General features: G+C 43.4%; 1 protein-coding gene across 1 annotated transcript in view; it reads left to right on the top strand.

Annotated features, from left to right (window-relative positions):
* The first annotated feature begins 10 nt into the window (after positions 1 to 10).
* Positions 11 to 25,794, top strand: part of RELL1 (RELT-like 1) — an 80,181-nt gene continuing 54,397 nt past the window's right edge. The window contains exon 1 of the mRNA XM_010852413.1: positions 11 to 218. Coding sequence (XP_010850715.1) covers positions 131 to 218 — 88 coding nt within the window. The 5' untranslated portion in view covers positions 11 to 130. The remainder of the gene's footprint in view (positions 219 to 25,794) is intronic.

The raw sequence follows: 25,794 nt of genomic DNA, 5'->3' as shown, positions 1-25,794 counted from the left end.
GGCGGGCTGCTCAGCGCGGGGGCTGAACCCTGCCAAGACTAACCCTGTCCGCCTGCGGTCCCCAGAGCTGCACTCACTGCCGGAGCCCGGGACGTGGCGCCCGGGGGGAGGAGGGCGAAGGGACAGAGCGATGGCTCCGCGGGGACTCCCGGGGTCCGCCGTGCTCGCCGCTGCTGTCTTCGTGGGAGGAGCCGTGAGTTCGCCACTAGTCGGCTCGGGTGAGTGCCCTGTCGCGGCTGGGGCGCGCAGGAGAGCGCGAGGGATCCGGACTGCCGCCCCCGCTGAGCCCCAGCTCCCCTGGTCTTGGCACAGCCGCGGGATCCTGGCGCTGAGCATCTGGCTGTCCCGGGGGTGGCCCGGGTCGGGCGCGGCGCGTGGCGATGGCTCCCGGCCCTTCCTTCCCGCCCGCTCGGCTCCCGCCTTCTCTCTTCTCTGCTGCTGAGAGAACCTGTTACCAGTCCCCCCGCCCCCACCTCTGAGCTGTCTGGCGTGTAGGGACCCGGGCGGCTCTTGCCTTCCTGGGGAGCGCTTCCGCCTGGGTACAGCGATCCAGAGCCCTGCGGACCCCTTTCCTGCCCTTGTCCTCAAAGGGCCCGCGAGCGGAAGATTGTGACACCGGCGACCGGGTGCGCTGTCGTCGCCGGCTTCTTCTCCGCTCCACCCCCCCCTTTTTTTTAAATTTAAATATTAAAGCCTTGAGGAGTTCCACTTTCTTTCCAAGTTTTATTTTAGCATCAGTCTTGGAAAAAGGGAAGGCGAGTTTGTAAACTTACCGTTCCTTCTTCTTTGAGTTGATTCCTGTCACCACAAGAGGAACCTTCTGTGGTCAGAGCAGGAAGCCATCAGCAGAGATGATAAAATACTGTCTCCAGTGATGAACATGGAACAGGAGTTTTTAATTGAAATCTAAGACGAGGTGTAACTTTCACGGAAGTCCTTTTTCACACTCTTGTTTTTATAACTATAGACGCTAGGGATTCCTTACTATTTGTCGCCTCTTAATTGCCACCTCACAGCAGTAGTTAAAATAATACATCTATACCTTCTTGGCCAGTTGGGGTTACTACAGCCTGGAATCTTACGTCAGCAAACCCTTCCAAGCTTGAGTAGCTCCTCTTCAGGTCCAAATAATAAGCAAGTAACTGGAAGCCTTCCAACCATGACTATCTCCTCCCTAAAAACACACATACTGCTCTTCTCTCCTGAGAAGACTGCTTGCTTGCAGCTTTTAAACTGGCTTATCTCCCTGGTCTTCACTCTTTCATAGAAACCAGAATACCTTAGGAAGGGAACAGAACGGTATGTCTCTTGAGTCTTTATTAGCAGATCTGTATTTCCTTCAGCCAACCATCCTGAGGAAATGGCCACTAGTGACATGTATTATTGGATAAGAGATTTTGGGTTTCACTCTGCATACCATTAGTGAGACAGGTAGGGGCATGAAAGTGAAAAAGTTAGTCTCTGAGTTGTGTCTGACTCTTTGGAACCTCATGGACTATAGCCCGCCAGGCTCCTCTGTCCATGGAATTTTCCAGGCAAGAATACTGAAGTGGATAGCCATTCCCTTCTCCAGGGGATCTTCTCAGACCCAGGGATCGAACCCAGGTCTCGTGCACTACAGGTGGATTCTTTACGTCTGAGCCACCAGGGAAGCCCAGATAGGGGAATCATCAGGTTCAAATTGGACCTCAGGTTGTAGACGGTACTTACAGGGCTAGAATCGGTTGCTCCAGAATTTGAAGAGCTTAACCTGGGAGGGAAGTTGTTAAAAATTCAGCACATGATGCATGTAATCAGTCATAGCGGGAGAAATCCTTCCATAGTGTGAGTATGTATTTTGATAGATCTTTGAGCAGCAGCAGCTTTCCAAACTGGAATGTGATGATGAAAGCTCTTAATTACACAGTATAACGCTTGAGAAGAAGGAGGTATCTAAAAGGAAACGGTCCAGTGTACAGATGTGCCAGTGTGGCTTGAGACCTGTTTCATGAAGAAAAGATGCTCTGAGCAGCTAACATCTGGTGCCCATGGAATCTAAGACAGTGTTAACTTTTGTAGGCTTAGTTTAGGAAAGTAGGGAGAAAGTTGGGAGAAATGTTGAGTAACTGTTATTTGTCAAGCTTTGAGCTGGGCACTTTATATTCATTTTTATAGTTATTTCTCATAATTCTATGAAGTTCTTATTTCCAGTACAGCATCTGAGGCCCAGAGAGGTTAAAAAATTAGTCCAAGATCCCATATGTAATGTATCATTCAGCGTTCAGTCAGAGAGGCAGAACCATTAGGAGGGGTGTGTGTGTGTGTGTGTCTACATGTATCTTTATCTTTGATAACCCAGCTTGCTTGATTCCAAAGTTCATTCTCTTTCCCCTATACCTCACTGCTCCTCAGAGAAAAAATAGAACAGAAATCAACTTCGGTGTCTTGTTGGGGTTCTAGGATAGGGAGTTTAGGACATCATAGTATTGTTAAGTGTGGGGTTATCAGACTTTGGGAAGCAGAGAAAATAAGGACAGCTAAGTGAACAATGGGTAGTGGCAATGTCTCTTTGACTTCCTGCCTAGTAGAACCTCTTTAAGCTTCTGTCTTAGTAGCAGCATTTGAAACTGTATACCACTGCACCAGAAGGGATGGTTTTCCACACTTGGCTTATTTATGTCTTTAAGTTCTCTGGTTACTTAGGGCTTAGTTTCTCTGCAGACAATGGACATAGCCTTTAAGTAAGGAGTGGACTGAAAAGGACCAGCGACTGGTGAATAAGAGGTGCTCTCTCCTGGGGCTCTGTGGGCTTCCATCCAGCCTCCTGACTCCTCATTTAGATGCTCACGATAAACTTTATTAGATTCCAGGTTGTCCTTTGGCCAGGTAGCTGCTTGGCTGTGTATCTATGTTATTCATAGTCAGTGGGCAGGATGTTTTGAGAAAGCAACCCTTTGGGGCTTGGGCTTTCCAGCCCAAATTGTATTGAAAGAGGAAATGAAAAATTCGAGATGTGCCTGCCATTTCCCATCTTCCCCGCTTATCCCCCCAAAGTAAATTAAACAACCATTGCTATTTGGGAGTTTGAGTAGTTGAGTTTGAACAAGAGAGATCAAAGACCCAGGTGATGGAGGAAAAAGTTTTGTTGTTACTTTTTAAAGAATTGTTTGTCTCTGATGTTGAAGTTCAATTACATATTGGGACAGAAGAGAAGTTGTTTAAAAATTGATAAAAAATGATTGAAATTGTCACTGGTTAAAACTATTATGTTGAGTGGTTTCTGAGAATTGTAGGGTAGTTACTTCAGTAATTCTAAAGATTTGGTATTAGTAAATCTGGTGTGGCTAACAGGACTAAAATTGGAATTTGCAGTTAGTACCCTGTAGGCACTTTACTCTTTTTTGGAGGAAGGAATGCAGTATTTATTTTACCTGTTTTGTGGCAGGTTCTGGTCTAAGTACTAAGATCATTTAATTCTTACAGCATCCTGTTAGCTGTATAATTTTATTCCTCTATGTATAGATGAGGAAATTGAATCCTGAGAAGTTAACTTGAACAAGTCACTTGAGTATGTATGTTGGATTTTGACCTTGACTCACATCTGTTCAATTCTGAGGACTTTTATTACCAGATCATTTTGTTTTGCCCTCTAGTGAGGAATTTCTTTTTATTCTAAGATATTTAGAGAAATAGGTTTTTCTTTTACATATTGTTGCTGTTGTTTAGTCCCTAGGTTGTGTTCAACTCTTCTGTGACTCCATGACCTATAGCCTGTCAGGCTCCAGTGTTCATTGAATTTTCCAGGCAAGAATAGTGGAGTGGGTTGCCATTTCCTTCTCCAGGGGATCCTCCCAACCCAGGGATCGAACCTGATTCTCTTATGTCTTCTGCACTGGCCGGCAAATTCTTTACCACTGTACCACCTGTGAAGCCCCAAAGATATTTATAAAAAGTCATTAATACTGTAAAGACATGTTAGAGTGGAAAGAGTACCAACCTCTAAGTCATAACCTGGACTTAAAGTGTGCCTGCACTTTCTGGAATGTGATTCTCTCTGCCTCTATATTCTTGCCTGTAAAATGGGTATGTGCCAACTCCTATCTTTGTCTGCCTTACTGGCTGCTAGTGAGGAACAAATGAGCTATTGCCTCTGAAAGGTGTTGGCAAATGGCAAAGTGGTATATAGCTTTTATCCTATGTATCTTTTTTCCCCTGTATTTCTTACCCAAAGTGCCCCTTAGACTAGACTTACAGTGTCAGTCAAATTGTCTAATAAATGTAGACCACACATGTTTTCATTCTGGAGGTGGTGATGGTTTGCAATCATAGGTTCCTTATAAACATATGAAAGTCTGGAGTGACACCTCAGATTCACGAATTTGTTGCCGCTGCCTGGGAGTTAAGTAGCCAGACCTTTTTTTCCCTGTTTCCCTTCAGCTAAAACACAGTGCTCTTGATATTTCTGGAGAATTCCCCCAAAGATTTAAAGTTTGGAGAAGAAGGGAGAGAATCACCTTTGATCTGATTACCCCAAGGCACTTACCCCTGTCAGCCTGGTCTTCTATATGTATTTTCCACTTGGAGGAGATCTTAATGCAAATATACTTTTTTACCCTGTGTTTTTTACCTAATGTTATACTTGCAGGTTTCTCCATTTCTCTATACACTCAAAAAGTGGCTGCGTAATATTCCATTGTATGGATTCTCTATATTTTACCTCACTGGGCTTCCATTTTAGTTTTTGCTAATTATTTTAAAGTGAGTTTTAAAGCTCATTGTTTAGGTGAATACCTATGCATAAAGCTTTGTCTAGATATCAATGACTTCCAGAGAAAATGGGTTCCTGAAAAGGCACTGTTGGGGGTCAAAGGTATTTATGTTTGAGGCCACTGGGGACACCAACCTTAGTAACTAAAGGGTGTCCCGTTTTACATTCTCACAGCATTGGTCAAAGGACTCACTTTTGACAGTGTTGGTATTTTCTCTGCAAAACATATTTGCTAACTTATAAGGCAAAAATTCCTGTAGGACTTCCCTGAAGCTCAAACGGTAAAGAATCTGCCTGCAATGCGGGAGACCAGGGTTCTGTACCTGGGTTGGGAAGATCCTCTGGAGAAGGGAATGGCAAACCACTCCAGTATTCTTCCTGGAGGGGCCGGGCGGCTACAGTCTGTGGGGTCACAAAGAGTTGAACATGACTGATCGACTAACACACACGAGGCAAAAATTGGAACCTTGCTTGTTTAAATTGGTATGTCTTTGATTATGGGTAGGTTGCCTGTTTTTTTCTAGTATTTGAACTGATTGCACATGTCTGTAATTCTTCATGGACAATTCCAAAATCTGAAAACAGAAAGATTTTTGAGGTTTTTTGCATACCCTCTTGGTGGGTAATACCTAACCTGAACCAGTGTGGGATTCTACAGTGTCTATTTATCTCACTTAGTTTGAATATTGCTAAGTTTTGGCTGCAGTAATATTAGTGAATTTGATTTCTAAGTGTTACAAAATGTGTGCTAAATGCGTGTGTTACCTTTTGAGGATTGCAGCCTGAATTCCCAGGTACATCTGACCTCCAGGTTTTCAGATAAGGGATTATGGTCCTGCATTTCCTCTTCCACAACTCATCTATTTCTTGTTTTGGGGCAGTCAAATGTAAAACTGCTCACAGTAGTAAAATACCTTATGGAGAAAAAGAACTCCTCCGATGCGTGGCACTTTGTGAAAAGAAGCACTGCTTGGGTATTTTAGCATGGAATCTAATAAAGTAAAGATAGCTTGGGTAAAGCTGAGCATTCGAGTATTTTAGGTGGGTTTAGGAATGGGACATAATAGGATACACATTATAATGGAAACTCTGCGTTCCTCTGCTAGTTACTGACACAGCTTTCTTTGTAAGGGAGAAAAAAACCCAGAGTCCTCCCAAGGGCCTCTTTGAGGAGGGAGGGATGATTGAGGGTGCTGGATACCCCAGGCAAACTGAGTTCCTGTGCCCAGTCATCTCACCCTGAAGATCCTTGTGCCAAACTTCTTGAACTCAGGGTTTTTCTACCCAACTGTGCAGTGCCCCAAGCTTCCTGCCTTCTTGTCTTTTTCATCTCAAACAGCTGCCAGCTCTTCCCAGCTCCCTCCTCCATCCCATTTTGTGTGCACATCCCTGTGTATAACTGCATTCCAACCACAGAGAAAATGCCTGTTGTACAGAGAGTCAAAAACCTTTGAACCACTTCCCTCGTCTGTGTTGTGGAGAAAATATGGCAGAGTTGCTTCACTGGGATTGTTATGATGATTACATGAGATAAAAACAAGAGTGCATGGCTCAGTGTTTGACATGCAGCAGGTGCTACAAAAGTATATTTCTGTGTCCTTAACCAAAGACTCCCTGTCACAGCTCTCAGATGGGACGAAAGTTGCTACCTGCTCCAGAATTTTCCTTTCAGGTCCTCTGTTATCGCTCTGACTCATCTTGCTCAGAGCCCAGCTGCTGAGTCTGGGGTGTCCTGGGTGGGAGCTGAGGAGGCAAGGTGGGCAGAGCCAGTGCCCCAGGGGAGGAGGAGTAGGGACCAGTGAACTCTGCAGAGCGCTCTCTCGGGGTGCAAGGGATGTGCAGGGCTTAGCCTAATCTACCAAAATTAGGCATGGTAGGAGAGAAAGAAAAAAGGAAGAAACTGTTCATCTTGATAAGGGTAAAACATAGCTGTTTCTTTTGGGAGAATTTTGAAAGATTCACCAACTGATTTTTGTCTAGCCAGTGGATCTTGTTTTTGACAGTCTTCCCCTAGGATTGGTGTAATTGTCCTAGTGACATCCTTTTTGAGGATCCCGAGTATAACTGCTCATTGTTCATCTTCTCATTGTTCAGTAGTGAATGTTATGTTGAAGTAGAATATAATTAGAAATATATGTAACATAAACAATAATATATGATGTATAGTATACATATGAAAAGAAAGTGAAAGTGTTAGTCTCTCAGTTGTGTCAGACTCTGCAATTCCATGGACTGTAGCTTGCCAGTTTCCCCTGTCCATGGGATTCTCCAGGCAAGAATACTGGAGTTCCCATTCCCAGTATTCTGGGAACTGGGTTCCCATTTCCTTCTCCAGCGAATCTTCTCAACCCAAGGATCAAACCCAGGTCTCCTGCATTGCAGGCAGATTCTTTATCATCTGAGCCACAAGGGAAATGTAATATATGTATAATAAATATATTTAGTCTCTGTCCTCAGTTCTTGGGACAGAGTTGCTCAAACCCCTGACATTTCCTAAATATTTAGGATCTTTTTCTGTGAGAAGCCCCCTTTGAGTGAATACTAATCTGGTGATGACTTAGGGTGGTGCCCCTGGATAGCCTCAGGATGGGCTGGTCGCCTGAAAGACGGTGGGGATAGAGCTGAAACTTTCAGCCTTGCCCAGCCGCCTCTGAGAAGGGGAAGAGCCAGGGGGAAGATCACAGATTAAGCGCTTTAAAAATTTGAATAACAAGATGGTGAGCTTCTGGGTTGATGAGAGCCTGAAATGTGTGGTGAGTGGAAACCCCACTCTTTTCCCGTCCTGTGCATCTCTCCCGTCTGTCTGTTCCTGGGTTATATCCTTTTATAATAAACTGGTGATCTGCAAAGTCAAATGTTTCCCTGAGCCACTCTATAACTTAAACCATACTCAATGAGGGGGTGTGTAGCCAGTTGGTCCGAAGCACAGATGATAACATGGACTTGGAATTGGTTTCTGCTGGGGGCAGGGTGGGGGTGCAGCCTTGTGCCTGTGAACCTGTGGGGGAGGACACTTGCTTCGGGTAGTGGAGGGACTGAGTCAGTTGCTTGGTTGTTGTTCAGTCACTTAGTTGTGTCTGACTGTTTGTGACCCCATGGACTGACTGCAGCTTGCCGGGCTTCCCTGTCCTTCACCATCTTCCAGAGCTTGCTCAGACTTATGTCCATTGACTCGATGATGCTATCCTACTATCTCATACTGGGACAAATGAGCTACAGCCCTGCAGCGTTAGAGCTGATCGTCTCCTCAAACCTTGTTCAGCAGATGACACCAAGTTGGCTTACCCAGGTCTCAAGCAAATCCTGCAGTCTGTCTTGAACTCTTCTCATTGAGTTAAAGCTGCCTCTCCACTGCATGGACCCCACTTTGCTGCTTCTGGCAAGTTTTCCTCTTGCCCTTTGCCCTCATGCTCCAGGGTCTGGTTTCTCGGCTCTCTGGCTTTGGGGTGGGTGAGCAGGCCCTGAGAAGCATGACTTTGGCTAACTGACTTCTGAGAGTAATTGTGTTGTTTTAATCATGTCATGTTAGTGTCAGAGGGGACGCCGTGGTCATCTTAATTAAACCCTCCCTTTGCTGATGGGGGACCTTCAGGTTCAGGAGTCTATGTGAGTCAGAATGGCCATAGCCCGTGGTGGAGGAGCAGAACATTAGTTCTGGTGAGGGAGTGTGTGTGTGTGTGTGAGTGTGTATGTGTGTGCTGGTCACTGTCCAAGGCTCAGATCCAAGTGTAGGACCTGGAACAGAGCAGAGGCTTAAAAACCTTTGAATGAATGCAGGAAGGAAGGAAGTCTGAGCTGAGAAATCCAGGTGTTCTGACTCAGCCCGAGGCTTTTTCTTTATAATAAAGCGTAGACTTAGGCTTTTCAAAGTCACCCACCTATCTTAGCTGTAAGTTTCCTCTCTCTCCTCCTAGATTGGAAAGACAGTCTTGTCTGTCCGTTTTTATGGGCTGCGTGTGTGCGTGCTAAATCACTTCAGTCATGTCCTATTCTTTGCAACCTTTATAAACTGTAGCCCACCAGGCTCATCTGTCCATGGGGATTCTCCAGGCAAGAGTACTAGAGGTGGGTTGCCATGCCCTCCTCCTGGGCATCTTCCTGACTGAGGGATAAAACCAGCGTCTCATGTCTCCTTGCATTGGCAGGCAGATTCTTCACCATTAGAGCCACCTGTATTGGGTAAAAGCCTGGATTTTGGAGCAGAGCTACACAAGTTCGGATCCCAGGTCTGCTTGTCTATTGGGGCTTCCCAGGTGGCACTGATGGCAATGCAGGAGACTTAAGAGACACTGCCTGCTACCCCTGGCCCATCCAGCATTGTTTGATCTCAGTACTGTTTTATGGGCTATATTGCTCCCAAAGTCTAAGATGAAGACTCTGGTCTTGGAGAAAAAAGAATGACAATACAAAAGTAAGCAAGTACTGCCTTATCAGGCGAATATGATGGGAGATTGATATATTTGAAAGTGTTAGTGAAAATTTTTCAATGCAAAGATTTTCAAAACCCAAATCCATGCATGAAGTTTACTTTACCTAACTGGTCCTTTATATGCATCTGTTAATTTCATATCATATTGTCAAGTTTATAATACTTTATACCTTTCCTTTATACCTTTCACAGGTTCACTAAATATTTATGTATTTATTTGGCTGCACTGGGTCTTAGTCCTGGCGTGCGGGATCTTTAGTTGCTTTACGTGAACTCTTAGTCTTGGCGTGTGCGATCTAGTTCCCCAATCAGAGGTTGAACTCCAAGCCCCTCTGCACTGGGAGCATGGAGTCTCAGCCACTGGACCACCAGGGAAATCCTGCAGGTTAATTCTTTAAATTACTTATTCATTCTGCAAATGCTAGCCAAGTGCCTTACTGGTGTGCGACACGCTAGGTTGAAGGGATGAGAATAAAACAGACACAGTCTGTGCCTTTATGGAGCCAGCACAGGTTATCAGGAGGACAATTAAACAAGCCATCATGATAAAGTATCATTACTACCTCGATAAGGGAAGTGTGGCACAGGGCAGAGTGCCTGACCTGGGGCTGGGGGTGGGACGAGTGTGGAGTACTGGTTGAGCAAGTACTGGAGGAAACGAAGTTTGAACCTACACTTGTGAAGGTGTTGGCATTAACCAGATGAAGAGGACAGGTGGTCATGGAAGGGAGGGGTGAGGGCCATCAGAATGAACTATAGGACTGGTCACAACACAGATAGCCACTCTCCCCCTCCCCCAGTGTCTGTAGGTCCCAGAAGGGACTGGAGAATTTGCATATCTACCTCCTTCCTGGATGATGCTGCCTAAGAATCTTAACCTGGAAATCCCTCCCCTCTTCTTGGGGTAGTCATCCTGTTTTCCTCCCTTCCTTGAGGCTGAAACTGTGGATAACACTGCCAGGAAAGCTTTCCTATGTATTCTTACCATGAATATCTCCTTCTGTGAATATATGCCTTGAGTCTGTGAATACATATTTTGAAGTGAAAGTGAAAGTCACTCAGTCGTGTCCGACTCTGTGACCCCATGGACTATACAGTCCATGGAATTCTCCAGGCCAGAATACTGCAGTTGGTAGCCTTTCCCTTCTCCAAGGGATCTTCCCATCCCAGGGATCAAACCCAGGTCTCTGGCATTGGAGGCTGATTCTTTACAAGCTGAGCCACAAGGGAAGCCCAAATATATACCTTGAGTCCATTAATACATCTTTTGAAGGTAAAGCTCATTTCCCATGCATGATTGCCAAGTCAGTATTCTATGTTATTTGACATAGAATTATAGGCAGTTGTTTCCACTGTGTTTTGTCTTAAGTAGACAACAGAGCATATAAGGCACACAAGCATTTGACTGCTTGATCAGATTTATTTTTTGCAACCGGTATCAGGAGCAGGTTGCTGTATTCTCTGTTATGTAGAGATGAGGAAACAGACGTACAGAGGGATAGCCAAGACAAAGAGAAGGGAAATGTCTCATTCAAGTCCTAGGTGAGGGGATGGTGGTGGTGGTCTAGTCTCTAAGTCGTGTCCAACTCTTGAGACCCCATGGACTGTAGCCTGCTAGGCTCCTCTGTCCATGGAGTGGATTGCCATTTCCTTCTCCAGGGGATCTTCCTAACCCAGGAATTGAACCTGGATCTCCTGCATTCCAGACAGATTCTTTACTGACTGAGCTATGAGGGCTTCCCTAGATGAAGGGAAGCCAGAGCTATGTTCATTGATCCCAAATGTTCTTTTTTGATATGTGAAGTTGCATGTACTCCATGCTCAGCACTACTGGTGAAAGGAAGGTCTTATATATGTTTATTATTATTATCACGTACTTTTTCATTGTAGGTCCATCTACTTAAAGAGAAAACTAAGGCGGCTCATTAATTGAATGTAGATTTTGTTCTTAGTGGAAAATGGGCGATTATCCAAAGAATTCTTCAGAGATTGTCTGTTTACTTTTAGAGTAAATATTTCAAGGGACTAATTCAGTTTACGTGTCATTTGATTTCTAAATGACTTTTATAAAATTCTGGCATGAGGGAGATATTTTTAATAATCAGTTTCAGTTTCTTGAAAAGACACAGATTAGACAGTTACGCCCTTCTTAAGTGGCCAGATAACTTTAGTAGAGAGGTTGGAGATTTATAAAGAACCTGGGGTTGGGAGGTGGGGGATGGCTGAAATAGATGAAGGGGATTAAGAGATACAAACTTCTAGTTATAAAAGAAATAGGTCATGGGATATATTATACATAATAGGGAATGTAGTTAATAATATGGTAATGCCTTTAAATGGTGACAGATGGTAACCAGATTTATTGAGGTGATCATCTTATAATGCATAGACATGTCTAGTCACTGTGTTGTGTACCTGAAACTATTACAAAACTGTACGTCAATTATACTTCAATAAAAATAAGCAGAAAAAGAAAGAAAGGAAAAAGAACCTGTATATAAAATGTCACATGGTAGGTAGGGTTAAAAACAAACAATTCTTTTCAGTATCAGTAACATGCCAACCCTTCCTCCCCCGTGCAGAAACCAACATAATGTGGTTCTCAGAGATTCCTGTAACGGGGGGAAGCTGGAAGAATTCGCTGGGCTTTCTGTCTCACAGTTTAACTCGGAAACACTAATTTCCAAATATTGCAACAGCTCTTCATAGCTGGAAGTCTCCAACACAATCATGTGAATTATTCACATTATAAGGAACATCAGCCCGGAATTTCCTGGCATTGGTAAAGTGGCAGATGGCTGATGAACTGGCATTCCTTCATTTTTCCTTGCATGTTTGTATGACCTGAATGCTTCTGCAACTTCCTCAGTTCTTTCCTATCTACTCCTCCTCTACTGAAGCAAAATACAGAACCAAAAAAAAGAGGCATGGGCTATTGCTTAAACCAGAGCCAAGAAAGCTGGGTTTTGAAGGTAAGACTCATTTCCCATGCATGATTGTCAAGTCAGTGTGTTAATAGTCTTTGCAAGTAAAACATGTATATACATTCCATACAAACAACATGCAATTCATTTAAAAATGAGGGCCTTCTTTGAAATACTGTTAGGTGCTGTGTAGGTACATGAAACGAACAACAATCTTGGTTTCTGTTCTCCACCAATTTGAGATGGAAATGGCAGAGGAGATAAGCTCTGAATACAAATCGGTACAGAATAAAGGAGGATGTGTTTGGAATCATCAGAGACCTACGAACGAAATACCACATGGGATCTCAGAGAAGATTTTCCTTCTGATAGGAGGGGTGGAGAATCCTTGAGAGCCTAAAACTTGGCATGTTAAGCAAAACCTTAAAAGGGAATGTGGGCATGACAGCCCAACAAAAGGCATAGTTTGTGCAGAGGTGTGGCGGTAGGTCAGGAGAAGTTACTGCAGAAGGGAGAATGATGCTAGGCTGTGGGGCTCCTGAAATCAGGTGCATATTGTGTAGATGGTCAGGGGCTGAGGATGGGGTGGAGTGGAGGGGAGGGGACTAGAAGGCGCCCTCAGGCATTGCACTGTGATGGAAAAGCCCCAGATGCTGAGCTGAATAAGACCTGCGTACCAGACAAGGACCTAGTAATTTCAGCAAGGCCATTGAGACTGCCGTTCTGTTTCCTCATCTGGAGAAAGATGAGGGTTAGGGGTGGGCAGGGAGATGGGGAGGGAGGAGACAGGATGAATATATGTGTTTTTAGTATATCTCAAAGCAGTTTGGATTCTCAAAAGAATATTATTAGTCCTTTGTAAGTAATATGAATATGACCTCTATAATGTATAGGTTTAATATAATGTGTTTGATATATAGATATAAACAAGTCCTCAAAGTTTGCTGGGAAATTAAAACCATGAAATAGGTGCAATGTACAGTCTTGGTGCCTTTGAACCAAGAATCGATGCCTTCAAACTATGGTGCTGGAGAAGACTTCTGAAAGTCCTTTGGACAGCAAGGGAGCCAAATCAGTCAATCTTAAGGGAAATCAACCCTGAATACTTGTTGGAAGGACTGATGCTGAAGTTGAAACTCCAGTATTTAAGTCATCTGATGTGAACAGCTGACTTATTGAAAAAGTCCCTGATGCTGGGAAAAATAGAGGGCAGAAGGAGAAGAGGGCATCAGAGAGTGAGATGGCTGGATGGCATCACCGATGCAATGGACATGAACTTGGGCAAACTTCGGGAGATGGTGAGGAGCAGAGAGGCCTGGCATGCTGCAGTCCATGCGGTTGCAAAGGGCTGGACATGACTGGGCAACTGAACAACAGTAATAGTCTTGGTGGTATGAAGACCAAAAAGTGTTCATTAATGGTAAAAGCCAGCTGTTTGTGTATATCTTAAGTTAGAGCATATCCTCTAAAACTGTACAAATCATCTTGACTCCTGAATTCTTTATTGCTTAACATTTATTTTTAGAGGATTGTTGTGTGTTTCCAGTTTTTGCCCCATTGTTGGTCAAGTTCTCATTGTTTTCTTCTCTTTCCAGGCGAGTCCAGGTCAGGAGGGCAGTGTTGGCCATCAGTGTTTAGGGCAGTGTCTTTACATAAAACATACAGATCAACTTTGGGTCAATTTATTAAATTCTGCTTGGCTAAGGGCTCTCTTTCTCCATTGTTTCTTGCAAGTCCATTTTCTTAGTCCCTTGATTTCTTACAATGTGACTGAATAGATTTGGGGGAGGAAAGATAGCCCACTTGAAAGTAGTTTAGTGTACATGGGTGCCTATTTATTATGGAAATAGGGGTACAGAGACAGTCGAGTTGGTGTGTCTTAGTGCCTGGATGGGTGGGATAGGAAGGTGGGATAGGAAGGTAGGATAGAAAGGTGGGATAGGAAGGGGGGTGTCTTCAAGGAGGGAAGAATTCTTTTGCTTGAACCATATGATAAAATATTTGATCTTTTCCATGTTGTTCAGTGCTGCATCTTGATATGTAAATAAATTCTTGACCTGGAGTCATTGTGGCATAATAAAGGTTATATATTTGGCTTTTATCCCATGTTCCTAAAACCCTTGGAATTTCCTGAGTGATCAGAGTGTCTTTCATTATTCACAATGAGCCCTTTAGACCATACCAGAGTTCGCCCTAATGAATGACTCTTGGTGGGCCCCTAGATAGCTTCAGAATGAGGGCCAGTTGCCGAAGGAACCAACTTCAGGATTATAGAGAGTTGGAACTTTTAGCTGCATCCCCTGAACTCAGGGGATGTTGAGGTCTTGGCAACTGAGTTAATCACCAAAGGCCAGTGACTTCAAAATGATCATGCCTATGTAATGAAATTTCTTGAAACTTTGATAAAAGCTCTGAAATAAGAAGGCTAAAGGAGCTTCTGGATTGGTGATTCTGTGGATGTGCTGGGAGGGTGATGTGTCTGGAGAGAGCATAGAGGGTCTGCACCACCCTAGCCCCCACCCCCTGCCCCTGCACTGTACTTTGTGCTATGGATCTCTTCTGTTTGGCCACTTCTACATTGTATCCTTTATAATAAAGTTGTAATCATTAAGTATACCACATTCCTAAGTTCTCTGAGTCATCATAGCAAATTGTTGAACCTGAAGGAGATCCTGGGAGGCCTTGAGTTTGTGGTGGGTTAGCCTGGTTAAATTGTTGTTGTTGAGTTGCTTGGTCATGTCCGACTCTCTATGACCCATGGACCACAGGATTCCAGGCTTACCTGTCTTTCATCATCTCTGGAGCTTGCTCAAACTCATGTTAAATGAGTCAGTGATGCCATCCAATCATCTTATCCTCTGTCATCCCCTTCTCCTCCTGCCTTCAATCTTTCCCAGGATCAGGGTCTTTTCCAATGAGTCGACTGTTCACATCACATGGCCAAAGTATTAGAGCTTCAGCTTCAACATCAGTCCTTGAAATGAATATTCAGGGTTGATTTCCTTTAGGATTTACTGGTTTGATACCCTTGTAGTCCAAAGGACTCTCAAGAGTCTTCTTCAACACCACAGTTCAAAAGCATCAATTTTTCAGCACTCAACCATCTTTCTGGTCCAGCTCTCGTATCCATACGTGACTACTGGAAAAACCATAGCTTTGACTATGTGCACATTTGTCGGCAAAGTAATGTCTCTGCTTTTTAATATGCTGTCTAGGTTTGTCATAGCTTTTCTTCCAAGGAGCAAGCCTCTTTTAATTTCATGGCTGCAGTCATCATCTGCAGTGATTTGGGAGCCCAAGAAAATAAAGTCTGTCACTGTTTCCATTGTTTCCCCATCTATTTGCCATGAAGTGATGGGACCAGATGCCATGATCTTAATTTTCTGAATGTTGAGTTTTAAGTCAACTTTTTCACTCTCCTCTTTCACCTTTATCAAGAGGCTGTTTAGTTCCTCTTCACTTTCTGCCATAAGGGTGGTGTCATCTGCACATCTGACGTTATTGATATTTCTCCCAGAAATCTTGATTCCAGGTTGTGCTTCATCCAGTCTGGCATTTCGCATGATGTACTCTACATATAAGTTAAATAAGCAGAGTGACAATATACAGCCTTGACTTAATCCTTTGCCAGTTTGGAACCAGTCCATTGTTCCATATCTGGTTCTAACTCTTTCTTCTTGACTGCATACAGATTTCTCTGTATACAGATTTTGTACAGATTTCTCTGTATACAGAAATACAGATTTCTCGAGGCAGGTAAGGTGGTCTGGTATTTTCATCTCTTTAAGAATTTTCCACAGTTTGTTGTGATCCACACAATCAAAGGCATAGTCAATGAAGCAGAAGTAGATGTTTTTCTGGAATGCTCTTACTTTTTCTATGATCCAGCAGATGTTGGCAATTTGTTCTCTGGTTCCTCTTCCTTTTCTAAATCCAGCTTGAACATCTGGAAGTTCTTGGTTCATGTAATGTTAAAGCCTTGCTTGGAAAATTTTGAGCATTACTTTGCTTTTATGTGAAATGAGTGCAATTGTGTGGTAGTTTGAGCATTCTTTGGCCTTGCCTTTCATTGGGATTGGAATGAAAACTGACCTTTTCCAGTCTTGTGGCCACTGCTGAGTTTTCCAAATTTGCTGGGATACTGAGTGCAGCATTTTAAAAGCATCATCTTTTGGGATTTGGAATCATTAAGCTGGAATTCCATCACCTCTGCTAGCTTTGTTTGTAGTGATGTTTCCTAAGGCCCACTTGACTTTACACTTCAAGATGTCTGGCTCTAGGCAGGTGATCACACCTCTTTGGTTATCTAGGTCATTGAGATATTTTTGTATAGTTCTTCTGTGTATACTTATCACCTCTTCTTAATATCTTCTGCTTCTATTAGGTCCAAACTGGTTCTGTCATTTATTGTGCCCATCTTTGCATGAAATGTTCGCTTGGTATCTCTACTTTTCTTGAAGAGATCTCTAGTCTTTCCCATTCTATTATTTTCCTCTATTTCTTTGCATTGTTCATTTAGGAAAGCTTTCTTTTATCTCCTTGCTATTCTTTGGAACTCTGCATCCAGATGGGTATATCTTTCCTTTTTACCTTTGCCTTTTGCGTCTCTTCTTTTCTTAGTTATCTGTAAGGTTTCTTCAGACAACCGTTTTGCCTTTTTGCATTTCTTTTCCTTGGGGATGGTTTTGATCACCACCTCCTGTACAGTGTTACAAACCTCTGTCCATAGTTCTTCAGGCACTCTGTCTATCAGAGCTTTTCCCTTGAATCTATTTGTCCCTTCCAGTGTATAATCGTAAGGGATTTGATTTAGGTCATACCTGAATGGCCTAGTGGCTTTCCCTACTTTTTTCAATTTAAACCTGAATTTGGCAATAAGGAAATCATGATCTGAGCCACAGTCAGTTCCTGGTATTGTTTTTGCTGACTGTATAGAGCTTCTCCATCTTCAGCTGCAAAGAATATAATCAGTCTGATTTTGGTGTTGACCATTTGGTTATGTAATGTGTAGAGTCTTCTCTTGTGTTGTTGGAAGAGGATGTTTGCTATGACCAATGCGTTCTCTTGGCAAAACTCTATTAGCCTTTGCCCTGCTTCATTTTGTACTCCAGGGCCAAACTGGCTTGTTATTCCATGCATCTCTTGATTTCCTAGTTTTGCATTCTAGTCCCCTGTGATGAAAAGGACATCTTTTTTGGTGTTAGTCTAGAAGGTCTTCTTGCTGCTGCTTCGTGTCCGACTCTGTGCGGACCCCATGGACTGCAGCTTACCAGGCTTCTCCATCCATGGGATTCTCCAGGCAAGAACACTGGGGTGGGTTGCCATTTCCTTCTCCAAAGAAGGTCTTGTAGGTCTCCATAAAACCATTTAACTTCAGATTCTTTGGCATTACTGATTGGGGCATAGACTTGGATTAGTGTGATATTGCAGAGAAGGCAATGGCACCCCACTCCAGTACTCTTGCCTGGAAAGTCCCATGGGTGGAGGAGTCTGGTAGGCTGCGGTCCATGGGGTTGCTGAGAGTCAGACACGACTGAGTGACTTTACTTTCACTTTTCACTTTCATGCATTGGAGAAGGAAATGGCAACCCACTTCAGTGTTCTTGCCTGGAGAATCCCAGGGACAGGGGAGCCTGGTGGGCTGCCGTCTATGGGGTCGCACAGAGTCAGACATGACTGAAGTGACTTAGCAGCAGCAGCAGCAGTGTGATATTGAATGGTTTGCCTTGGAAATGAACAGAGATCATTCTGTTGTTTTTGAGATTATACCCAAGTACTGCATTTCGGTTAAATTGGTAGATGCTATTTGCAGTTGGTGTCTGAAATGGGTGCGGTCCTTGTGGGACTGAGCCCTTAAACCTGTGGGGTTTGTACTAACTCCAGGGAGCTGTTGTCAGAATGAACTGACTTGCAGGACATCCAGTTGGTGATGGAGAATTGGCTGTTGGGAAATGAAATAGTCGTCTTTCCTATTGGGAAACATCAGTTCATAATATTAATACTATTGTGGCTGTAATAATCTCTTTGAAATTATGGTTGTTTACTATTTAAAGACTGAAAAAGCTTTAAAAAAAGTATAGTGGGGGTTCCCCACTGGCTCAATGGTAAAGAATCCACCTGCCAGTGCAGGAGTCACAGGTTCAATCCCTGATCTAGAAAGATCCCCCATGCTGCGGAGCAACTAAGCTTGTGGGCCATGACTATTGAGCCTGTGCTCTAGAGCCTGGGAGCTGCAATTACTGAGCCCTTGTGCCACAAATGCTGAAGCCTGTGTGCTCTAGAACCCTCGCTCCACAGGAAGAAAAGCCACCACAATGGGAAGCCAGTGCACTGCCAGGAAGGGTAGTCCCCATTCATCACAATCAGAGAAAAGCTGGCACAGCAAGGAAGATCCAGCACAGCCGAAAATAAGGAAAAAGAAAAACTGATTTAAAAAAAAGTATATTGGGAAAGAAAAAAAATTATCAGGCCCATGCCATATTATTTATGTATTTACATTGTGTTTTATAGTGTAATAAAAGTAGAAGTTACACCACTCTGTGGTTTCTGTTGAATCTTCTCTCCTAAGGTGTAGACCAAAGATTGCATAGCATTTTCTCTGCCTTCAGTCAGTGGGGATATCTAGTATGTAAATATTTATGGACTGCAGTTATAGGTCATCTCCTTACTAAGGAATTTTCAGTATTTTGGTTTACCTCTACAGCATTACTATTACTATTTGGATAAGCCACATGAAATTACCAGTCTTCCACTGTTTTTGATCTACAGTGACAACAGTTTCATAGGGTTCAACTTAATAGGAATGAAGGTTCTTTACTAACTTTCTACTTGCAGTAGAAAAAAAAAAGCCAACAACTGTAGTGACTGTCATCAGGACCTTTTAAAAAATGTTAAAAGTCAAAAAAGAAAAAAAATACTCCCAAATTCCACCAACAAAAGATACAAAATAATAAAAAGAAAAAAATAACCTATAATCTCACTACTCATAGATAACGAATGTAAACAGTTTGGTATTTTTTTCTTTCAATAAAAACTGAGATCATGTTAGCTCAAAATACTACTTTATGTTTATTCCTTCACTTAATGTTTTTCATTAACAATTGCGATCATTTTGGGCAAAGGGATATGGCAAATCTGATCCCTTAAGGCGAATAGTTCCTATTGTTTTAAAAGTCAAAGGGAAGTTTAGAAATTTCAATAAGTAATCAGCAGTTTCAACAGTGTTCAATGCAGATCAGATGGCTTTTTTGATTTGCTTCTTATAAATCATAGCAGGAATTTTTAAAAAATTAGTACCTAATGTCAAAAAAATAGATAAATTGACCAGGAGACAATACAACTTAAATGTACCTTCTCTTCCCGATAGGTGATTCACCATTTTCTCACTGTCGGTTTATTACTGAATTGGATGAGTAATGATTACCCATAGATTTTTCTGCTCAAGACTCTAACTCACCATAGAGATGAGCAATGGATAATCCCATTTTGTGGAACTTTACTGAATATTAAAACTGTTAACTCTCACAAGCAATAGAGCAGAGTTTGGGGCTCTGGAGACAGGCTGCCTGGATTAAAAACTCACCTCTGCTACTTGCTAGCTATGTGACTTGGTATAAGTTATTTGACCTTTCTGTGCTGTAGTTTTCATATCTGGAAGATGGAGTTGAAAACGATAGTGCCTACCTCATAGGATTATTGTAAGGGTTAAGCAAGTTCATACCTGTGAAGTGCTTGGTCTAGTAATTATACAATACTAGTGCTTTGTAATTATACAAAGCACTGATACTATGCATCAGTATGTGACTATTATTTTTATAATTTTTCTCTGTGTCTAACCTATGCTACAGTTTCCAGAGTTATTTGAGTTCAGGCTGCTGCTGCTGCTAAGTCGCTTCAGTTGTGTCCGACTCTGTGTGACCCCATAGACTGCAGCCCACCAGGCTCCCATCCCTGGGATTCTCCAGCCAAGAATACTGGAGTGGGTTGCCATTTCCTTGTCCAATGCATGAGAGTGAAAAGTGAAAGTGAAGTTGCTCAGTCGTGTCCGACTCTTTGACGTTCATTTCTTCCCCTTCAAAACCAGGCTTTCTATATCTAGGGTTTTCTAATTTCATTTGTTTAATCTTGACTCTGTTTGCCTTTTCTGAAGTGGTCTAGGATAGAAAATACCATAGTTCCTTTTCCCTTTGCTCTAACAGCCCCAGGGGAGACTTTGCGTCAAAGGACTCGTGACTTCCCTGCAGGGACTGGACCGTGACCTTCCACATATACCACCTCTGCTCGCCAGTTCCCATATTCCCAGAAGGCTGGCCACATGCCTGTCTAGCAAGAACACTGCCTGACCTAACCTGTGACTAATTGGAAAAACCCTGTGTTTAGGACTCCTGTAGTTTTCTGTTTAATCGTTACCTGTTTCCTGTTCCTGGAAGGAAGAGAAGTTGGACTGATGTCAGAGTTTTGGGAGCTGAAGATGGGCCCTGAGAGCGCCTCCTAGGGCAGCTGCTTCCTCACTTTCAGGTCGTAAGGTATTGCTCTGTTCCCCGCACTTAACACTGCCCTCCAGTCAGGCTCATGTTCTTTAGTTTCAGTTTCCTGTTTCTTGGCTTTGTGTTTCCAGCTGAGCTGGGAACTTTGTGAGGATAGCAGCGCTTACACTTATTACCACTGATAATAAACAGCACCGCAATGCTGGATAATGTTTTGTTGTTGTTCAGTCTCATAGTCATGTCCAACTCTTTGCGACCCCATGGGCTGCAGCGTGCCAGGCATCCCTGTCTTTCCCTGTCTCTTGGGGTTTGTTCAAACTCATGTCCATTGAGTTGGTGATGCCATCCAACTAGCTCATCCTCTGTCATCCCCTTCTCCTCCTACCCTCAGTCTTTCCCAGCATCAGGGTCTTTTCCAAAGAGTCGGCTTTTCACATCTGGTGGCCAAAGTTTTGGAGCGTCAGCTTCAGCACCAGTCCTTCCAGTGAATGTTCAGGGTTGATTTCCTTGAACTGGTTTGATAACGTTTACTGAGCACTTACTCTGTGCAAAGACCTCTCCTAAACCCGAGTTCATTTCATTTCCTGTTCAGAAACCATTCTGTTATTATCTGCATTTTAGAGGTGAGGAAACTGAGGTACTGGGAAGTTAATAGACTTGCCTGGGGTCTGACAGCCAGGAAGCAAGTTGAATGAACACAGTGCAGCCAAGAAAAAACTTGCTTTTGCTTTGCCTCCTTTCTTTCCGGGAGCAGCTTTGGTTGAGAGCTCCTGCTGTGCTTGCAGCAGACCTTGGTTCAAATCCTGGCCATGCCCCAGATGAGTGACTTTGACTTCAATACTTTGTTCTTTAATGCCTACATTTCTGAAATGGGTTTCATTGTAACACCTAAGAGTCCTGAAGATTAAAAAAAAAAAAAAGAAATGCAAGTAAAGATGCCAGGCTCATATGTAAGCACTCGGTGAAGGTTTGCTGCTGTTAGCGGTTGGTGATAGAGTGGTGGAGCATCCCAGAGGCCCTGGAAGAGGGATGGTGAACCCCCAACGCACCCCCTGAAAATCTGCCCGTATCTTCCTCTCTCTCTGTAGGGCTGGGTGCCGGGCAGCCTTCCCTCCTGAAGCCCTTGCTTACTAGCACCAGCCAGCTCGGCAACACCCTTTACTTTCCCACGTGGTTAGTAAGTGTTGTCTTCTGCGCAGTGGAAATTACTTGGCTGGACTCCCACCCTGGCAGGGGCTGGTTGTACCCAGAAACCCAGGGACCTACTTCCTGGAAGCCTGGTCCTCTGAGTCAGCGCCCTCTCTGTGGAGCCCCAGGGAATCACTGGTTCCTAAGGAAACCCCTTCCTCCCCGGGTCCCTCTCTTGCAGTGTCTGCCAGTAACAGGCCATCCTGGCCTCTCTTCCCATTTGGTGGTTTTGTCCTGGCACTTGCAGGTTAGCTTCCTCCCATATTTTGAATAATTCCTGACCTAGTCCCTGCTTGGCCACTGGTGAGGAGTGTGCAGGAACAGATTGTTGGAGATCAGGCCCCTGTGGAAAGAGGGCAGTGCCTTTGTGAGGGTGTGTCAGCTCCACCCCTTGACAGGACATGGCAGTGTGGAATGTGATCGAGTCTGGTGAAAATGCAGTGGAGGGCCAGTTCCCCTGCACTGGGTTTGGGTACCTACTGCTGTTTGTGGGCCTTCCTTTGAATGTTTGCTAATGGGAAACTTCTGTTGATTTTGAAGAATACAGGAGCTTGCTGGTATATGTATACCTTTTGGAAAGGGCTTACCTAATAAATAAGTGGGTAAAGCTGCAGGGTGGATCAGTCATCCAAGCTTTGACAAGAACCTATTTATATATGTTTTTAAAAGCTGTCAGTATTTGGCAAATGCAGACACAAGTACATTAGTAATTCTGTTCCATCAAATAGCATCTTAATAAAACTGCTGGTCCAGTTACAGTGAAAGGGGATGCTTGCTCAGTAATTGAGGAGCCGCTCTGGGAGGATGGAATCTGCTTTCAAGATTCCCAGGTTCTATGTGGCAAATGTTTAAGGTGCTGCCAACTGGGCTGGGAAGATCCCCTGGGGTCGGGCATGGCAGTCCACTCCAGTATTCTTGCCTGGAGAATCCCATGGGCGAGGTGCCTGGTGGGCTACTGTCCATGGGGTTGCAAAGAGTTGGACACAACTAGCGACTAAGCATAGCACAGCAGAACTGTGTTCCAGGAATTGTGGTGGGGTTAGGCGTTCAACAAAAGGACCTTTTTCCTACTACGTGGGGAAATAGGCATGTTTGACTTAAACTGGGCTTTTCCTGTGAATTCTGTCACCTCTGTTGGCTTTCTTAACATTGGCTACTGTATGCCCAACCATGTGTTTATAGGAAAGTGGTTGGAGAGGCTGTTATAGGCTCTGAGTGTTGGTTTTTCTACTTGGCTTATTTCTCTGCCTCTCCCCAGTGATGTCATGTTACACCACTGATTTATTTGCAAAGTGAGAATCTCATCCACCCTTTTGTTTACCTCCTTGGGATTAGAGGTTTCAGATAAAACAATGAAAAAATAGTGTCATCTGCGTGGAAACTTTTATATCCTATACAATGTCTCTAGCTAGTTATATGTATGATTGAAGATTCTTTGTCCTTTTCTATTTTTCCTTCCTTCTTTTCTTCTTTCTTTCTTCTTGATTTTTAGATGCCATGCAGTGAACATTGTTAGCACAAATTATGTTTGTGATGGCTATAGAATTGCTTCTAAGTAAAATAGTTTGTGAGTAACAATGTGAAAATGTACACTGTGAACAAGATGCTTTTCAATAGATAGGAACAAGTCTCCCTTTTATTTTCATAATAGAATAGTTAAGGAGGAATCAGATAGAGTTCTGCTATAGAGTGATCTTTTGCTTTTTTGTAGTTAAAATTAATACTGGGACATTTTAAGCTGCTGAGAATTAAAAAAAAAAGTCAATACAAATTTCATACTTCTTTCGTTGACTTTAATCCTTTTTCATGAAGACAATTTTTACACTTAATAAGATGCATGCAGATTCCAGTGTTTATCACACATAATAGGGTCATTTGAAGAGAAGCAGCTTTAGGGCATTTGTGTGGATGAATATGGACGTAGGTCTCAGCCCAGCTCTGTGGTCAATTATGTGCCACTTAGGTAAAGCTGAAAACCAATCTCCATTCTTCCAGACACTGTTAAACAATGTGGCTAAAAGTAAGTGTGGGGCCTTGGGATCACATGGCCTGGCTCAAATCCTGTCCCACCATACATTAGGACTTGTTATTGAACCCCATGTATATTGAACCCCTGTGGACCTCATCTGCACATGTGGGCAATGAGATAACCTACCTTACGGATGTTGTGGAAATGAAATGGCATTGTGTATGAAGCATCTGTTGATAGAACACTTCCTGGAGCACTGCAGACACCAGGTAAATGCTGCCCTATGGTTACCTTCTTATAGCAATTCATTCTTTATAACACGCCACCTTTAGAAAAGAATCTGAAGTGAATACTAAATTCCTTAAGTCCCATTGTTTTGCAGTCATATCAAGAATGTCTTTAAATAAATTACACTTCTTTCTTGAGTGGATATAATTTACAATTAAAAAATAATTTTATTTATTTATTTTTGGATGTGCTGGGTCCTCACTGATGCATGGGCTCTTCTCTATTGCAGTGAGCAGAGGATACTCTTCCTTGCGGTGCCCAGGCTTCTCATTGTGGTGGCTTCTCTTGTTGAGGAGCACAGACTCTAGGGCATTCAGGCTTCAGTAGTTGTGGCTCTTGGGCTCCAGAGCACAAGCTCAGTAGTTGGGGTGCATAGCCTTAGTTGCTCCATGGCCTATAGGATCTTCCCAAGTCAGGGATCAAACCTGTGTCCCCTGCATTGGCAGCTGGATTCTTTACCACTGAGTCACCAGGGAAGCCCCATAGTTTATGATTTGAAAGGCATAGAAAGGTCTACAAAGTCTCATTCCACTCCTGTCCTCTAGCCACCCAGCCCATTTTCAAGAGACTGACAGTGCTAGGGTAACTAAAGACTTAAAAAACTCCACAAATGGACAACCATAAAAATAGCAAAAGAAAGAGAAGAGGAAAGGGTAAGAGAACAGGAGAAGAGGAGGGGGGATTCAGCTGGGGTCCAAACTGCTGAGCTCTCCTGGGCCCCACAGCACCTTGGGCATTACCCTTATTTACACTCCTCTCTCAGCATTCAGAAAACTAAGATCATGGCATCCGTCCCCGTCACTTCATGGCAAATAGATGGGAAAACCATGAAACAGTGACAGACTTTATTTTATTGGGCTCTAAAATGACTGCACGTGGTGACTGCAGCCACAAAATTAAAAGACGCTTGCTCCTTGGAAGAAAAGCTAAGACAATCCTAGACAGTGTATTAAAGAGCAGAGACATTATTTTGCCAACAAAGGTCCATATAGTCAGAGCTATGGTTTTTCCAGTAGTCATGTATGGATATGAGGCTTGGACCATAATGAAGGCTGAATGCTGAAGAATTGATGCTTTTGAAATGTGGTATTGGAGAAGGCTCTTGAGAGTCCTTTGGACTGCAAGGAGATCCAACCAGTCAATCCTAAAGGATCAGTATAGTTCACTCACTCAGTCATGTCTGACTCTTTGTGACCCCATGGACTGCAGCACGCCAGGCCTCCCTGTCCATCATCAACTCCTGGAGTTTACTCAAACTCATATCTGTTGAGTTGGTGATGCCATCCAGCTATCTCATCCTCTGTTGTCCTGTTTTCCTCCTGCCTTCAATCTTTCCCACATCAGGGTCTTTTCCAATGAGTCAGGTTTTCGCATCAGGTGGCCAAATTATTGGAGTTTCAGCTTCAACATCAGTCCTTCCAACAAACACCCAGGACTGATCTCCTTTAGGATGGACTGGTTGGATCTCCCTGCAGTCCAAGGGACTCTCAAGAAACTTCTCCAACACCACAGTTCAAAAGCATCAATTCTTCATCATTCAGCTTTCTTTACGGTCTAACTCTCACATCCATACATGCCTACTAGAACAACCACAGCTTTGACTAGACAGACCTTTGTTGGCAAAGTGATGTCTCTGTTTTTTAATATGCTCTCTAGGTTGGTCATAGCTTTTCTTCCAAGGAGCAAGTGTCTTTTAATTTCATGGCTGCAGTGACCATCTGCAGTGATTTTGGAGCCAAAAAAATAAAGTCTGACACTGTTTC

Source organism: Bison bison, unplaced genomic scaffold, assembly GCF_000754665.1.
Source record: "Bison bison bison isolate TAMUID 2011002044 unplaced genomic scaffold, Bison_UMD1.0 scf7180017864310, whole genome shotgun sequence".
In the NCBI taxonomy this organism is placed as follows: Eukaryota; Metazoa; Chordata; class Mammalia; order Artiodactyla; family Bovidae; genus Bison; species Bison bison.
Note: the sequence above shows the minus strand (reverse complement) of the source record. Positions and strands in the feature narration are given on the sequence as shown.